This window comes from Caretta caretta, chromosome 3 (assembly GCF_965140235.1).
Source record: "Caretta caretta isolate rCarCar2 chromosome 3, rCarCar1.hap1, whole genome shotgun sequence".
Lineage (NCBI taxonomy): Eukaryota > Metazoa > Chordata > Testudines > Cheloniidae > Caretta > Caretta caretta.
The window spans coordinates 143,270,878-143,289,582 of NC_134208.1; the positions used below are offsets into that span (position 1 = coordinate 143,270,878).

An 18,705-nucleotide genomic window follows, 5' to 3' on the forward strand; every position below is an offset into this window, starting at 1 on the left:
TCTGGTTTCTATTAGAATAAGATAGTAGTTTTCCTGTGCTCCAGGGTGTGCTTTTGAAATGTTCTTCTGTGTGCCCATCTAATGAGATCAGCACCAACATTTGGGGAAATGTGAGGTCCTACATCTTGGAACAAAGACAGTGGTCGTACCGGATGGCAGATTCTATCTTGGGAAGCGGTGACTCTGAAAGAAGGCTTAGGGTTACGGTGGATAGTCAGCTGAACATGAACTCACAATGTTCCGCTGTAGCTAAAAGGGCTAATGTGATCCTTGGATGTATAAACAGGGGAATCTCCAGTAGGAGTAGAGCAGTTACATCTGTGTTTGGCTCTGGTGCCACTGTTACTGGGATATTGTATCCAGTTCTTTTGTCCACAGTTCAAGAAAGACATTGATAAATTGGAGAGGGGTCAGAGAAGAGCCCCAAGAGTGATTAAAAGATTGGAAAAAATATTTTTAATGATAAACTCAAGGCGCTTCATCTATTCAGTTTAACAAAAAGAAGGTAAAGGGGTGACTTGATCACAGTCTATAAGTACATATATATCGGTAATAAAAAAATTATAATGGGCTCCTCAGTCTGGTATAACAAGGTCCAATGGCTGGAAGTTGAAACTAGACAAATTCAGATTGGAAATAAGGTGCTAATTTTTAACAGTGAGCATAATTAACTATCGGAACAATTCACTAAGGGTTATGGTGGTTTCACCATCACTGACACTTTTAAAATTAAGATTGGATGTTTTTCTAAAAGATATGCTCTCATTCAACCACAGCTATTGGACTTACAGCAAGAATTAATTCAGGGAAGTTCTATGGATGTGTTATTCAGGAGGTCAGACTAGATGACCATAGAGATCCTTGTCCCTTCTGGCCTTTTAATCTATGAATAAATAATAGACATTCCCTGTTGTATTTTTAATTGGGAGGACATATCCTAAAATATGTTGCAGTCAGACAGAAATCTGATTACAGCATTTACTAACTTATTTACAAGGGCAATTGTACAGCATAGAAAACAACATAAAAATGGAATTTCTATGGAACTCCACTGTTAAAAACTAGATACCAGATCTATTCTTGCTATTGGGAAGCTTTTGTTGTTGAGATGTCTGAAAGCTAAAACTTTGAAAAGTTTACAAACACCCCTGTTTAGAGATGCTAGCCAGTCTCCTTTTACCTCAGTAGAACTCAGATGACACACCAGTGATTAATATAATTGTGAAATGTATGTACTAACACTAGATCAGGAGTTATGGATGCTCATTGATATTAGGCTGTACAGTTTGCCCAGACAGGAGGGGATGTCATAGCTAACTACCTGTCTCCGAAAATTAAGCCTGATGTAATCAGAAACTATGGAAGCCTAATTTACATAGAAATCGTACAAGGAGATGGGAAGCCCACAGGAAGGGAAGGAAAGCATCCTGCCTTTTGAAAGAAGTTTATTGAATTTTGGGAGCCATCTTTACATCCATCACTAGAGAGAGACTCGGGAACAGAGCTCTTGAAAGCTGAGAAAAATGGGTCCTTCAACCAAGGGCCGGGGGGAGGGGGGAGAGGTAAAGTCTTAGGAACTAAATATAGGCGATAAGAAATAGGTTCCCAACCTTTTTGGATAGAGACCTTCCATGCCCACCACTCCATGTCAGTTGCTGGGTGGTCCAGCACCTCTCTGTGTCTTATCGTGCCATCTTCTAATTCATTTGCCTCTGTCTCTCCTTTTAGCTTTGTTTTCTCTATGTAATCGTCTTTATACTGTTTTTAACTCTCCAAGTATATTTTAATTTTCAGTCTTTCCCCCTCCCACATTCTCTTGGTTTTTGCTTCTCCCTCCCTACCTGCTTGCCCTCTCCGTTTCTGCTCTCACCAAAAAGTTACATGCTAGTTGGAGTAGGGGCGGCATCCTTTGTTGGCTGTGTGGGGGTAGACAACGTGTTCTTGCAGCTGACCTGATTGCTGCAGGAAGAGAATGGAAAAACTGGATAGTGACCTGCTGTCCAGAGCACTGTTTATGTGAGTGTTCCCATGGCCAGCTGCATTATGGGGATGCCAATAGAGCAAAGACCTTTGAGTTGCTGCCTGCTGTTTTACCCAGAGAGCTTATTACTGTGAGAAACTAGAAGTGGCTGTCAGGCAGCTTTCCCTCCCCCTGCTGTTCTTCTATTGTACATTGTGTCCCCAGACTAGTCTGTTGCCTCCCAGGGGAGCCAGGTGTGCTGCCTTAGAGTCACAATGTTGGGCAATGAATCAAGCAATGTAATTTCCAAGAGTGGTTTGTGAGGGTCTGTGCAGGGTTACTGACCTTTAGAAAAAGAAAGTAAATTTATTGTCCTTTTATTGTTCGCTGAAGGTATTGAAGACCCATATTCATCACTACCTCTATCCCTCATGAATATAAGGCCTTAAGCTACATAGAAACTAATAGAGACTACAACATAATACATGATCCAAGAGAATAGATCTCTGGATACTTGACTTAGAGAACAATTAAAGAGAAGTTTTCTCCTCTTACACAGCAGGAAAAGGAACGATACTGCAATTTGGCACTGCAGTTGTCCTATCTATTTGGAGATCTACTTGTGAAGAAATAATTTCACAAGTGCAGCAGCATTACAAGAAAATAAACAAGGGGAAACTGTTTCTTTGCTGGTTCTCATTCCCTTCTCCCCTTACAGCCATTACTGAGTGGCTTTCGTGTCTGGATTTCTAACACAGTCTGTTTGTCACTCTGCGCCAAATGATTCTTAAAAACTTTCATAGGTTGCCCCAGCAGAGGGACTGGTGTCCATTCTAAAGAAGAGAGATGACAGTGAAAGAAAGACACTTGCTCAAATCCAGCAGAGAAATCCAAAGAGAAGAGTGAGATTCCAAGAAATGGAAGACACCTTGGATCAAGGTAGCTTGCCTATGTTAATTTATGTGTTTTCATAGTATACAATTACAAACCATATCTGTGCTTTCATTTATTAAATAGGAAAAAAAGCAGGAAATAGTCTGATTTAAACCAATTATTGCTATTGTCTGCCCTGTATTGGCTTGCTAGCTATTCTCCATGCAGTGAAAGTAGCAATGGACTGTACTAAAAGTTATTCTAGAAATGGATAGGGATGTGCAAAGGTTTTTGTGCAACAAGTTAGTTAACCAGAACAAAGGGGCTGAAGGAGGGACGCTCCTCTCTCTCATATGCTTGACAGCTTTCTGCTATCTGGATTTCCCTTCATTTAATTTCTAATCCTTAGAAGTGGAAGAAGTAGGTTTTTGTTCATTAATCTTACCAACATGTAAAAAAAGCAATGCAAAAAACTTGCATGTTTGTTTCCCCTTACATAACTCGCCCTCCAGGATGACCAGGTGTTACAGAATTAAGGTCATATGACTAATGATGGGTTGTCATATTGGTACAGAAACACATACATGCACTTTTTGTTTGTTTGTTTTTAAATGTACTATAATTTGTAGTAATTTTTGTCACTTTGACATGCACAGCCCCGGTACCTGCCACACTCCCCAATCCTCCAGTTAGACAAACCTCAAATTTCTCTCTAGATTTCATATGGCTAATCTCAATAAGTACAAAGCTTTTGTGTAGTCTTTTATTTTATCCACTATATATCATGTGTTTTATATTTACAGATGAAGGTGGCGGCTCCTGTATTTTGCTGATTCTGTTGTGCATAGCAACTGTTTTCCTTAGTGTTGGAGGAACTGCACTGTACTGCACCTTTGGTGACGTGGAATCGCCTGTATGTACTGACTTTGCAGCCAACATGGACTTTTACTATACCCAGATATTGCAGGGTGTGGAGGAACTGAAACACTGGATAACCTTCACATAGTTGAAATGAGCAGGGACAACACACTGACAGGCTTACCAAGGATTACCAGAGAGGTTAAAAAAAATTGTGATGACGAGTTTTCTGTAATATGTGCCACCTTCAGGTGAGGTACAGCTGATGACATAAACCTAACCCTTTAAATACCAGTTGAGAAGAACTGTCTAATCTAGTAATCAGGTGGGGAGAAATCAAGTGTGGAACGGGAGAATAATAAGCAAAATGTTATTGCCTTCACCTTCTGAAACCAAGCAAGTAGCCATTCAACATCTTTGGGAAGTGAAGAAGATAGAAAACTGATTAGCCTCTACACAGTCTCCAATTGCCACACATTGTAAGCAATCTTAATGAAAGGACAATTTTGATTTACAGCTGTTTGCACAAAAGTGTTGCCTCCAGCTATCATGCAATAAGTCTGTGTTTTATGAAAACGTTTCCTTATTTTTCTTTTAAGTCTTAATGTATTTTTTCATTTTAAATGTCCTGGTGAGCTGTTTAATTATGGGTGGAGTGAGGAGAATGCATTGGCATTTTCAGTGCCCTCATACTCTGTTAGTTAAATGGATTGGCCTTATGTCTTTAAGTGCGTGGCAGTTATCATGAGTGGGTTAAATCTGAAGGCAGCTTTGCCAAATTCTCTGGAATTTTATTCCCCAAATTGGGTGGACAGTGTTGGAAAATTGTGGGATTTTTTAAAAGAAAATTCATTCCCAGCACACAATACTAAGTGTAGGAAATTATTCTTACTAATAATAGTAAAGCAGCTTGGGCCAATGAAAGGGGAATGGGACTAGGAGTCAGGATACATGGGTTCTCTTTCCAGCTTTATTACTCACTTGCAGTGACTTCTCTGCCTCAGTTTCCCCCTCTGTAAAATGGAGATAGTGATTTTTGTCCTCCTCTGTAAAATGCTTTAAGATCTACAGATGGAGCGTGGTATAGAACTGTCTGGTGTTATTATTTATAAGTGCAAAATGTCCAGAGGCTTTGTACAACCTGGCATATAGCCAAGACCAGCTGCAAAGTTCAGAGGCAAACTTCTCCAGATTTCCACCTCTGAGCTTTACTGAGTCATTTTGAATAAAATTGACTCTATTACACCAACTCTTGTTCTCTCGGGGAAAATCCTCTCCATCTCTCTGACATTTTATTTCACCCTGAGATCTTTCAACTCCCTCATATATTCCTATCACTCTTTTTTCATGGAGATCTACTCTCCCTAGATTTTTCTCTTCTTTTCCTGTCCAGATCCCATGTTGAGGGGAAAAAACAAATAACCAAAAAATATTTTGAGAATATATAGATATTTTCATTTTTAAAACTTGCAATATTATTTATATGGGAGATCCCTTCATATTTATTCATCACCCAAACCACAATATATTAATATGTGAGCTGAAAGTTTCCACTAAAACCCTCACCAGATAAATAGTTTAAAATTGTGATATTTTAGTCCATTAGGGTTCATTCTGAACACACGACAGAGATGAACAGAGCAATTCATACGTCTCCATATTAATTTTTAGTTTCCTTCTGTCTGCAGACTTGGAAAGGTAGAATTGTGATAATTTATATTCAAAAAGGTAACTCTGCAATGAGGGCTTGCAACACAATTTAAAAAAAACAATAAAATTTTAAATTCCCATGTTTTAGATGTTTCCAATGTGTTGTATGGAAGAGCCCTTAGTGTTGCACTGTATCCCATGTACCAGTCAGGAGAAAATATCTGAACTCAGGATCAAATCCTTAGGTGCTTTACACCCCTTCAGAAGGGCCAAAAGGAGATACTGTTCAGAGATACAAGAGTCTTGGAGAACCCATTCAGTAGGATTCCACAGGTAACCTTGTCAAAAATACCTAAATCCCATTTTCAAATATGATTTAGGCACTTGGGATTTGATCCTGTGCTCATCAAAGTCAATGATAAATTTCCCATTGACTTCAATGGAGAGGAGCAGGCCTTTGGAGCCTAGGTCTCACTGAAAGTCAATGAGACTTAGGGTCCAGGTGCCTAAGTCGCTTTTGAAAATGGGACTTGGGCATCTCAGATACTTGATGCGGTTAGAAATTTTTACTCTAAATGCCATTATGCAATACAGGGATCACCACAACAGGGGTGGCTTAAATCCTGGCTCCACTTAAGTCAATGACAGGATTTCACCCTCAGTATTAACTCCCCACGGGATGGAGATATGTAGGGGGCATGGTCTGAAGACCTGTGTTGTTATAACATGGCGTAAGTGGAGAGCAGCCATCTGTAGCTGCTAATGCTATCTTTATTTGACAGTAACTGGAAGTGACTCAGCCGTGCAGGTGCTCCAGGTCACATGGGTTGCAGTCACAGATGAGGAATTCCCTCATAGTTCCTTCAGGCAAAGCACTTTTTACTCTGGCTTTGCTCCCAGGACTGAGGTGTGAGTCACTAAGTACGCCCTGTTGTTTTTCAATATGTGCAGAAACAAGTTTACTTTTAAATTGTAATAATTATTTTAAATGAACTGCTGTTTTTAGCTGGTGCATGATCCTTCATATATGTAGGGGAGAGAACCACTGACAAGATAGCAAAAGGCAAAGTTGGACCATAGAGCCCTTTGCCCTAGCCATGGCCAGAATATGGTAGCTGCTTCTGCTAATGGCATAATGGACTAGCCAGTGGAGGAGTCCTGAGGTGAGTGTTAGTATGAAATGATACATATCCGTCTCAGGATACAGTATGCTTGGGGGCTCCAATTCAGTCCACCCAATATTGTAAATGCTTACTAGGGTTGTATGATGGAGTATGTCCAGGTTTAGTCATTTACTGTATAAAATAACATGAAGTGAAATCATCAAAATATCACTCAGAATGAGAACATGATCATGCTTTCTTGCATTTGCAGGTGGATTGTTCCTCTAGTATGTTTGACTATTCCTAATGCACTCTCATGCTTAAGTGTTTGTTTTTAAGTGAAAGTTGAAATCACTATTTCCCAGAAAAAATTGCATGTGTTGGTTTTTGTTTTTAAGTACCCCATCTCGGAAGCTCAGTTGAGTTACACCTTAGGAAGCCTCATTTGCAGCTTTATATTATAACTAGCCATTTAAAATTCTAGATTAATACAAAACTTTTGCTTTCTAAATGAAATATGAGAACAATAATTTATTTTTTCCCCAGGAAGGGCCTTGTGTTTTACAGTATTGTAATGCTGGGTTAATCTAAAAAGAGAAAGGAAAAGTCACTTTTATATCCTGAAGTGTTACTGGCTGGATCAGTACATCACTTTAAGTCTGGGTTTATTTATTTAATTCCAATTGATTTTAAAGAAATTCTCTTATTTTCCTGGATTTTGTTTTTGTTTTTTTGTAAACTGCTGATGGAGTGTTGATAAGCATGCATTCAGTTGTTACAGTGCTGCATTTATAATTACTGTGCAGTTAGTGTGTTTCTGAGTTAGTGTAACTTTGCATTCAGTGTTTCAGCATATTAAGTTTATGTTTAAAGCACCAACTGTTAATTTCAACTCTTAAAAAACCCAATAACCTGGTTTAAATGTCTGTGCACCCACTCACCAAAAACTTCAAGAGTTATAGCTAAAAGTATTTATTTATTTAAAAGTATATCAGATACAGAGATCAAAGATCCTTATACTTTAGGTTCATATCATTACAAAACTATTTTAAAGCTGTTCTACTGTAAATTTTAAAGAGATAAAAGACAAGGTAATTTTAAAAAGCAGCTCACTTTGCACTTGCTGGCCCAGACCCTGCACTGTGGCCTGGATGCTTTGTGCTGCATTGCCAGTGCAAAGCCACTCCAGAGTCAGCATAACTGGCCACAGGAGGATCACCAAGGGTAGGGCGATCCTTCAGTGACATAGAGCCAGTGTAACTGCCCCGACACTGCCCCTCTCTCTGCCCTGTTGCTTGTGCAAAGAGTGTGGCTGGAAATTATGAGCAGACAGTCCCTAGCTGGTGTAATTTAGAACAGCTTTCCATCTGCTCCAATTTATGCTGAGGTACCAGACCGGCACAGAAGCAGCCTGGGATTGGAGGGAGTCCAAAGGCCATCTTTGCACACACTGCTCTCCTCCTGTGTTATGTAGCATGCCCCTCAGCTGTAGCCCGGCAGCGGAGCCTGGACTGAACCTTATTCAGATTCCTTTGTAAAGTGCTAATGGTACTAATTCTTGTTTTACAGGACAATTCTATTAGCAGAAATAGCTTACATGGTCTTCGGTGCATTATCAAATGCTTGGTTAAGAACATAGCAAAAGTACCTATACTTGGAGGTCAAAACAGTTTGTGGGTAAGGCCAGCTGGGTGGCCTTCCTGCACATTCTGTTCTATTTAGATTGTTACACACCATCAGTCTCCGTCTGAGTGGTTAGGGCCCCGCAGTCTGGTAAATCCAAACTAAAGGGAAACCGTCAATTCAGGAAATTACTCTTCTGTCCAAAAATTATGTAGCTAGTAACAAGTAATGACTGAGATTACTGTAACAGAAAGAAATGAAAGGGGGGGAAGTATTTGTTTACTTTGTACATATGATGGCCAATTTCAGTTAGTCCTCCCACCTCCCTACATAGCAACAGGGGAGAGACAAAATAGGATTGTGCAATGGCAATCCATAACAACTGGTAGGGCGATTCAGGGGCTGGTGTGGTATTCAAAACTACTTGAAACTTCTTTCTTAAAATATGACTAGATTTCAACTTGACAGTGTCCCTATAAGGAAAAATTGTGTGATCGTTCCTCTGAAGGCATATAGTCAGCAGCCTCCCTGTTCCACCTTTCTCACTAAGCATGTTTGAAGTCTTGCAAATACCTTCACTCTTTTGCTTTGGTGCCTGGAAGAAGTATGTGTAATCTTGACAGCAAACAGTGGGAAAGAGAAGGCCACTACAAAATAATGGAAACTTGTTAGTGTAGCTCTGTGAGTGAAGGACAAGTTTGAAATCTCAACAAGTCAAATTAGGTTGAAATTTGGATTTCTTGTAAAACTGGGGAACATTCCACTCAATGACTAAAAGGGCTGCTACCCTCATATGAAAACATTGTTGCCTAATTCTGTTAACCAAGACCATTTGAAGGCACTAGCTACAATCTATAACAAATTTAACACGAGCCTCCTTTGTCAAAGTAAGGCAATAAGTATATTTGAGACCATCAGCCAAGCTTGTAAATTAAATACTGTAGCAAAAAATAAAAATAAAAAAAGTGTCCCAGAGAAAACATCTGAACCTTTTGGGTACTGTGATTTGTAAAGATATTAAAAGAGGGATCGGCTATGTAATGAAAGGAAATAGGAAATAGTTCCTGAAACTCTCAGTGGGAATATCCTAAACCAGACCTGTGAATCAAGAGTTGTTTGTTGATTTTGGAGAGTTTTTTATTAATCCAAGAACACTTGTCTTGTAAATACCTTTACTGCATTTGTGTCACTCACATTGAGTTTTTCCTTTTTTCTGGCAGTTTTACTAAATCCCTGGACTCTGTTTGCTAAATGAAAAGCCATGCTTCTAGATTAAACTAGGTTGGTTTTCAGCACCATAATTTAATTTTAATCCAACATTCTAAAATCAAATTGGCAGATTGTAACTTTCCAATGTTCTAATGACAGACCAGGGCCCCATCCTGCTCTTATTGAATTGAATGTAAAAGAAAAACAAAAACCTTTAATGACTTCAGTAGAAGCTGTGGCAAATTGCCAGTACAATTATGATGGGTCCCACACTTCCTCTTCTTGGGGGGGCATTCAGGGCACAGTTTCCCACCCCTGAAATAGGGTATTTACTGTCCCACTACTAACCCAGAGAAGGGTAGTGGAGAGGGAGGGACACGGGCCCACCCTCTACTCCAGGTCCCAGCCTAGGGGCCCTCGGGATCGTGGTAAACCACTTAAATTAGTGCTTCCTTCCCCTGGGCTACTTCCCTCTCCTCCTCTTCATCTTGTGGGGCTTCCTGCCCCCTCTCTCTGTGCACAAGCCGGGTGTCTCTTTACCTAGGGTCTTGGTCTTCTAGCCAGCCACGGCTCTCCTTCAAACTGCTCTCTGCTCCAACTCCTTTTTCTGGCTGATTGAAGCAGGGGGGGTTTTATCAGGTGACTAGCTTCAGGTGCTCTAATTGCCTTCAGGTGCTTTTAATTAATCTATAGAAACCTTTCTTCCCTCTACAGGGAATAAGGCTTCTCCTCATCCTGGGATTTACATATCTCTCCTATATCACTCTCCTGCTGCCTTCTGGCCATGCTGTATCACAGAGCAGAATGCAGTATTTCCAACCCCAGGTTTTCAAAAAATCATAAGTCAGACTTGAAAAGTTTGTGAGATTGGTTCAAAAATAATGAGATTTTAAAAAATTGAAAAGGTGGGGGTTCATTTTATCTGTCTGTGGTTGTTGAGCCTTTAGGGTTCATGTTTTCAAGCTTTTCTTCGCAACTTTGAAGGCTGAAAACTAACTAAGTGGAGATTCTTATGTAATCACATGAATCCTGGATCTGGGGCTTTAAGAAAATACCAAATATCACCAGATTGACACCAGTTAAGTCACGAGAGTTGGCAACAGCTCCACCTATGTTTTGTTCATTTGTAAGCATTGTTTGCTATTTTAAACAATTTTCAAACAGATAATGACTAGATGGTTCCAAGATAGGGAATAGTGACCTTTCACCATTGGATCAGTGGTCTGAATCTGACCGCAGAGTGTTGATAATTTTGGGGAATTGGCGGGCTTGCAGAACTGGTAAGTGATCCCTTGTCCAAAGGTGAATACTGGATCTACATCCTGGGCCCAGTCTGTTTATACACAAGTTGCACTTATTTAACTGGGGGGGAGGGAGGTGTCACACTTTGTTCCTTGCCCATTGCACACACCAGGGTCTCTTTGCATCCCTCCATTCCTCCCTACAAGCTACCTCTTTATACCATTCTCCCATCCCCATTGGCAGTGGGTACAAGAGGCTAGGAGAGGCTAAGCCTCCCCAAACAAGGAGGGAGCAAAGAGACACGAGTGGCGGGTGGGGTGGGTTACATGCCACATTCCTAGGGGAAAAAAATTGTTTGAATTTCCACATACCAATTTCTCCTTTTTGTGCACATTTAGTTTATATCTTAATAGACTTAACATAAGTATTTTTGGACACTATATATCAAAATAAATGTCAAAGGAAGCCTGAAGTGTTCAATTTTAACATCCTTTTTAAACATCTCAAGTTTTTAAACATTGCATCAAAAAGAAATACAATGAAGAAGCCATTATTATAATGGCTAACCCTAACTAGGGTGACCAGACAGCAAGTGTGAAAAATCAGGTCGGGGTGGGGGGTAATTGGCACCAATATAAGACAGAGCCCCAAATATTGGGACTGTCCCTATAAAATTGGGACATCTGGTCACCCTAACCCTAATTCATTTTACTGAATTTGAAGATCCTGCTCATCCTTACCTGGATTATTGTTGAATATGAGCCAGTGTTCACTTTGCTTTCCTTGTTGCAACACTTAAATAATGAAAAACATATGTTTTTTCTTTAGTAGCCATGGAGAAAATGAAAAACATGCCATAGATCAGAAGGGTATGATTGCTACGTAACATGGTTGCTTTATGTCAAGAGAGATATTGGTCAGCTTCAACTGAAGGGCTAGTTCTGCATTCAGGTTCGTCCTGGATTTGGTTTTTAATGGTGAGCAGGGCAGAAAAAACAGCTTCACAAAGGTACATCATCCTGAGGGCATCCAGAATGTTAAGAGCTCTGTCTGATATCACACCTCCTCTCTCCTTTTCAACTAAAAGTCACTGAATTCAAGCTTGAGTCCACCATCAGATGACAGTTCAGTCAGCTTTTCCTTGTCCTTTGCCAAGAAGCAATCTGGCAGAGTGTTGTCTATTGAAAAGGGGTCCCTGATTCATTTGGTCTCATTTGTTACACTGTCTGGAAAGTACTCATTAAACTTGGTGACCAACTTCAGACCAAATTTTTTCATGTCAGCAATGAGGTCGGGATGAATTTTCAATATGGAAAATTTTCCAAGGTTGGGAGTGATTGGCAATTTCTCTTTTCTTTTTCTTGTACTATAAACTGCAGTTTCTTTATCATTGCCTTTATGTTGTCGTGAACATTAAAAGGCATAGTTTTCAGCCCCAGTAACTGGCATTCATTTCATGGAGATGTGTGAACAAGTCAGCTAGATAAGCTAGTCTTGACAGGCTTAATTCATCCACAAAGCAATCAGCACACTCAAAATTAAAATAATTAAGGAAAAATTGTACTTCAGAATGGAGTTCAGAGAACAGACATCTTCCCACGTGATGACACTTTTGTATGGAGAAGGTGTTGGTGTTCACTTCCTGTTTCAATGCACAAAACTGAAAACAAGTGTGAGTTCAGTGCTTGTGCTTTAATAAAATTAAACATCTTTACAGCCTGATTCAGAATGACTTTCAGATCAACAGGCATTCATAGGTGCTGGAACTAGAGGTGCTGGGGATGCTCCAGCACCCCCTGGCTTGAAATGGTTTCCATTATATACAGGGTTTACAGTTTGGTTCAGTGGCTCTCAGCACCCCCACTATAAAAATTATTCCTGCCACCCTGTAGGCATTTGTTGGCAACTAGTGCCTCATGATTATGCACTGAGTGAACTTAGCATGAAGAGCCACTATTTTAATTTTTGCCAAAACACTGCCGAATTTCCTGGTCATTGCTTGTGCTCGCATGCCTGAGTGATGTAACTATGGTGACCTAAATTTTAAGTGTAGACCAGGCCTTATTCTATTTTACACACAGCTTTTCCTTTATTTGAGAAGCCATGTCTCAAATTCTTCTTGGCACGCTCTTAGATAAAGAAATGATATCCAGCCATTTTGCAGGTTTATCCCCAAGAATCGATGACAGATCCTTTTTTGCCTGCAGGTATCACAAGAGTCTCACCAGTTTGAGGTTTCCCAGTTGAAGCAATTCTCAAACTTACATGGTCTGATACTTCTAGGGTCTTCCCATTAATGGTTCAGTGAGGCACTGGTTCACTTTCTTCACCACTCAAAGTAAATCCAAATGAAGAGTTGAGATCATACCTTCTAACAATCTTGCACTGTTTATTACTTGTAGCAGGAAGTCTACCGACAGTGCCTGGACTGATACAATCTGCATGCATAGAGAAATAGGAAGTCTGAGAATGTGAGAAAAACAGAGAAAGGTTTGGAACTAATCCGCATGAGCCACCTACATTCAGTGTAATAGACGGTGAATTCATAGAATAAACGTTCTGAAAAATTAAGGAATCTATATAGTGAAGATCAGAGGAAGAAAGTTAACAAAATCTGTCCATGTAGAAAATAGTAGCATTGTTCTGAAGAACCCCATAAATACATACTAACTATAGCTGGCCTGAAAAAGAAGAATGCAAGCAGAAAATGGCCAATGTGGCTTCCTAATGACTGTCTCAAAGATCTGAGGTTTTAAAAATAATAAATGAAAAGAGAGACAGCTATACAAGAATGCACATGGAAAAAGTAAGGACTGAGTTAATGCTAGCCAAGAGGGCAGAAGGGAATAATAATGAACTTTCATTAAAGCTTGTCTGAAAATAGTAGACAGAAAAAAACCAACAACTTCTTTTTGTCCATTTGTTTTCATTTTCTGACCAGTCCTCTATAGCTGACTGGCAAATTGCCACTGAAAAATATTTGATGAACACTCAGATGCTTTTCAACAGTAAGTGTCATTTAAAAAAAAAATCACATCTTCCAACTAGCTCTAGCTTTTATAGAAATATAACAAGGAGAAAGAAAAACTAGAGAAAGTAGTTCAGTAAATAAGGTGTGTGTGTGTGTGTGTGTGGGGAATGACGACATGACATTTAAATTACTTGCCGAAGTCACACAGCAAACCAGAGGCAGAGCCTGGAATAAAACCCATGAATCCCGTCTCCTATTCCACACTTCTAGATCAGACCTTTTCCAGGACTGGTCATGAGCCCACCAATAAGGGAAGTTGAAAGGACAACTTGTAGTTGCTGCAACATCCTTAGACTCAGTTGTATGTGGTACACATTCTGTATTTTTATAGTTAGTTAACCTCTGTGTGACCTTGAAAGAAATGTAATACTGTAAGGGAATTTCTTTTCCAGCCTATGGCACTAAATCTTAATGCCATTCTTATTTAATAAATAATGTAGTGAGCATACCCATAGCAACTGATGCTGTTCACATATATTAAAACAAATTGCATTAGCAAGCCACATAGGGATCCTGCCATCAGGGAGTTGTGGGGCTAGTTTTTATATTCATTTTATAATTCACTATCTGGCCCTTACTATTTCTGTCCTATCAGTTAGGGGAAAGTACAAATAATAAATAGAGAAGGCCCTGTTGTGAAGTTCTGCTTAAAAATCAAAAGCATTTTTGACCCACAGTCTTCATCTCACAGCTCTGTCAATCTGGCTGGAATCCTCTGCATGCTCGAAGAAGAGGAATTCATTAGTGCAAAAATGAAACTATGCAGAAACAATGTTATTCCATCTTTCAGGAGACTCCATCTCCCAGCAAAAGTTAAGTTCTCTTGAAGCACTGAAACATTTTGACCATAAAATATATGTCATTATCACTGTCTGGCTACATGAACTGCAAAACTATTTCAAATGTATTCTCAGTCCCTCAAATGTGCTTTTAAAACCCTAATTTCAATTTTTTTTATTGTTGAAAGCTCTCTGTAAATTGGAAGCCAGGAGAAAATTAAAGCAGCAGTAAACTATTATTTTATAAGTATGACACACACTGCACTTCCCCATCTCTGAGCCAATTTGCTGGTGAATAATGGCCCTGTGACATACCTACAATGTCAAAATAAGACAGCCATTAGCAATAAATGACTCATCTATGATAGAACAACACCATTAAGAAGAGCCACCCATATCAACTAATGTAGTAAAATGAGCAAACTTATTGTTTACAGTGAACTGGTTGATCAGTGTTGCTCAGAGGAGGCCACCAACTCTGCTGGCTCAGTCTGGCACATTGCTCATCTCTGCACAGGAACATTTCACAGCTATTCTTCCACAGTACAGAGCGGCCAAAGAGGCAAGAATTCTTTTCCGCTTGCTCCTTTTTTTTTTTTTTTTTTTTTTGCTATATGTAGCAATGAGCAGAAGGTGATTAGCCCATCACAAACCAGATAAAATGTGTAAAGGCCTTTATGGTATGGTCAGGAGAATCTTATTTAGCCTCTCTTTTCATGCATTACCCTTGTTCTAGAGAGAGGCTGGGATGTTCCAGCTGAGAGTCCTTAGATTTGTACGTCTGGGGAAGAGACTTCTTTGTGCAGGGCCTTTTGCTCTACTTTACAAATGTAGCCATTGTGTATCACAAGCAAGATATTCTCCTAGCAGGAGGACAAACAGCCTCCTCCAGGACCAACCCCAATATTACCATGCTGATGGGCCAACACAGGACAAATGTGCCTTAAGCAGCCATTCCCCTCCTTGTTTCCAAAATCCTAATGTGACACTTCTGTGATGGGCTGTTCTTAGGTGTGAATTGTGAATGCTAAATTGTATTCTACTGTTCAGTCATGAGGTGGCTCTCTGTAAAATAATACCTTATTTAAACTAAATTCACCAATACCTGGCAGAGCATTAAAGAATATTATGATGAACACATCTGCTGGGTATAAACAAGCTCTGTAGCCAGTCCATATCTGGTACAGAAGCACATGACATAGTGTTAGGAGTAAACCAAGAACAGACACAGAAGAAAAACAGCAACTCAGGTTACAGACAGAAGGAACAAAGCAACAAAGGTGGCAGGATCTCATCAATATGTCACTCGTCAAAGCTCCAGAGAACTTCAGCTTTGACCAACTTTCACAACGGGCAGACTGGAAGCAGTATTTGGCAAGATTTTGAATTACAAACAAACTCTACAAAGAAACTGGAGATACACAGGTATGTATTTTCTTTAATTTATGTTGTGGGGAAGCAAGCAGAGCATATCTTTAAATCCTTTGACTTTACTGAAGACAGTCACAACGATGACTATGAAAGGGTTCTGATTATGTTTGCTGCATACCTTCTACTTTAGAGAAATGTGATTTTATGAAAGAGTATGTTTTCAGCAGAAAATTCAAGAAACAGGGAAATGCATAATGTTTTATAAGAGCTCTGCATATGTTGGCTGAAAACTGATTTTTGGAATGCACAATGTGAAACTATCAGAGACAGGCTGGTTATTGGGTTAACAGATTAAACATTCTTCAGAGCAGCTACAACTGAAGAGAGATTTAACCTTAGCTACAGCTATACAGAAAGCAAAGCAGTCTGAGCTGGTGAGACAGCCAAACAAAGAACAACTTGAAAAACAAGCTATCTTAGAAGTTGTTAACAGATGCAGCGTGAGAGCTAAAAGACCCCTGAAGCAAGGAGAGAGAACTTCCAGGCTAAGAGGGACAAATTCCAGCCTACGTGCACAAGGTGCAGGGAAAAGTCATATCACAAGACATGATGCATGTCCAGTGAGAGGCATATTGGCATAAACAAATGCATTCACTGTGGGCATTTTGCAGCTGTTCGCTACACCAAAGCAGTCAGGGAGTTGATTTATATTACAGACAATCAAGAACTGTTTCTGGGATCTATGACTTGTGATGACATAGAGCCTTCCTGGGGAGTAAAACCGAATATTTATGGCAAGACTACTGACTTTAAAATTAACTCAGGAGCTGATGTTACCATCATCTCAGGAGGGACTTACAATCACCTTCAACCCCTTCCAGAGCTGAAGTCACCTGACAACTCTGACTAGCCCTGGACGTATTCTGAACTGCATGAGCCAGTTCACTACAGAAACAACTTACAAAGACACAAGCTTCAGAGGGCATGTGATCAAAGACCAGCAACCTTCTCAGTTGCAGTGTGGCAGCCATGAATGGCCTACTACAGGGCCAGGCTTAGGGAAAATGGTGCCCTGGGTGAACTTGTATTTTGATGGGCCTGGCGCTCCCCTCCCCACCATTGCCCCTGGCCCCTGTGGGCTCCCAAGGCTCCCCACCCTCCCTTCACCCCAACCCCCTGCACTGTGTCCCCTGCACCCTTAACCCCTGCATCCCCCTCTTGCACCCACATGGAGAAACTGATCTGGATGCATGGAGCAGCTGGCAATGCTGCTCCCTCTCCAAATACTTCTCCTCTGTGTACCCCTAGGTAGCTGTGTCGGGGGGTGGGGGAGTGAGAAGCAACATCTGGACTCCCTGCACAGAGTCACTTTCCCCATCTGGGCTCCCCAGGTGGAGAAAGTGACCTGGATGCAGGGAGCCCCGGTGCTGTGTGTGTTGCGGGGACTGTGTGAGGGAGACCGTGTGTTGGTGGAATGTGTGAGAATGTGTGTGAGAGTGTGTGTGTGTTGGGGAGTGTGTGAGAGAGCATATGTGTGTCGGGGGAGTGTGTGTCACTGTGCATGTGTGAGAGTGTGTGCGAGACAGCATGTGTGAGAGAATGTGTGTGTATGTTAGAGGCAGTGAGTGTTGGGGAGTGTGAGAGAAAGGGTGTGTGTGAGTGTATGTGTGCTGAGGGGAGTGTGTGTGTGCGTGCCTGGTTGAGTGTGTCATCTCGCTGTCTCTTTAAGAAAGCACTCAGGATCAGGAGCTTGAATGCTTGTTCGGGCACAAGCAGCTGCTGGCAGCTCCCACTTCTGACCCAGAGAGGCAGCAACACAGACAGATTCCCCCCTGTCCCGCCACCTCAGCTCAGCGGAGACTGGGTACACAGGTGTGGGGAGGAGAACACCCTACCTTCATGGCTCCCACCTGCTCTGCGTAGAAGACAGGACGCTCGTGGTCCAGAGCAGCATGGCCAGAGGGGACGGGGGGGGGAGGGAGAAGCAGTGGTGGCTGCAGACAGCAGTGGAGCAGGTGGGAGGGGCATCCCTGCTCTGGAGGAGGGTTGTCCAACTGCCCCCCTGGCTGGATGTCCAACTGCCCCTTGCAGCTCTGGTCCCTCCGCCCTCTCCAGATGCTGTTGCTTGCCTGTCTGGCTCCCCCTGTCAGCCCAGCTGGCTCTCAGCAGGTCAGGTGGGACTCAGATACCAAACCCTGTGCACGGTGCCCTCTTTGGCAGGATGTACTGGGCTGCCACCCAGGCTCCTGACTGGGCCGCCCACCCCCATGGCCAGCCCTGGTCTACTGAGAAAGGTGGAAGAACTCGATAGAAGATTTGATGATATTGGACTTTTGAACAGAGATCCAGTAAAAATCAACTTGAGATGATGATGCTGAATCATACAGTGTACAAACACTTCTACTAGAGAGACTTAGGAAGAGACTAGCTGTCAAGGTTCCTCCCCCACTCTGAACTCTAGGGTACAGATGTGGGGACCTGCATGAAAAAACCCCCTAAGCTTATCTTTACCAGCTTAGGTCAAAACTTCCCCAAGGTACAAAATATTACACCCGTTATCCTTGGAATGGCCGCTACCACCACCAAACTAATACTGGTTACTGGGGAAGAGCTGTTTGGACGCGTCTTTCCCCCCAAAATACTTCCCAAAACCTTGCACCCCACTTCCTGGACAAGGTTTGGTAAAAAGCCTCACCAATTTGCCTAGGTGACTACAGACCCAGACCCTTGGATCTTAAGAACAATGAACAATCCTCCCAACACTTGCACCCCCCCTTTCCTGGGAAATGTTGGATAAAAAGCCTCACCAATTTGCATAGGTGACCACAGACCCAAACCCTTGGATCTGAGAACAATGAAAAAGCATTCAGTTTTCACAAGAAGACTTTTAATAAAAAATAGAAGTAAATAGAAATAAAGAAATCCCCCCTGTAAAATCAGGATGGTAGATATCTTACAGGGTAATTAGATTCAAAAACATAGAGAACCCCTCTAGGCAAAACCTTA

General features: G+C 41.3%; 2 protein-coding genes across 7 annotated transcripts in view; both read left to right on the forward strand.

Moving 5' to 3' along the window:
- The window catches only part of CNST (consortin, connexin sorting protein), a 100,203-nt gene extending 91,148 nt beyond the window's left edge, over nucleotides 1-9,055 (forward strand). For all 6 annotated transcript variants that reach the window (XM_048843669.2, XM_048843667.2, XM_048843670.2 and 3 more), the window contains 2 exons: nucleotides 2,764-2,899; nucleotides 3,637-9,055. In XM_048843669.2, the coding sequence (XP_048699626.2) occupies nucleotides 2,764-2,899; nucleotides 3,637-3,839 (339 nt within the window). In that variant the 3' untranslated portion in view covers nucleotides 3,840-9,055. The remainder of the gene's footprint in view (nucleotides 1-2,763; nucleotides 2,900-3,636) is intronic.
- The window catches only part of LOC125634958 (uncharacterized), a 28,857-nt gene continuing 16,219 nt past the window's right edge, over nucleotides 6,068-18,705 (forward strand). The window contains exons 1-4 of the mRNA XM_075126225.1: nucleotides 6,068-6,072; nucleotides 6,716-6,731; nucleotides 8,014-8,121; nucleotides 15,488-15,753. Coding sequence (XP_074982326.1) covers nucleotides 6,068-6,072; nucleotides 6,716-6,731; nucleotides 8,014-8,121; nucleotides 15,488-15,753 — 395 coding nt within the window. The remainder of the gene's footprint in view (nucleotides 6,073-6,715; nucleotides 6,732-8,013; nucleotides 8,122-15,487; nucleotides 15,754-18,705) is intronic.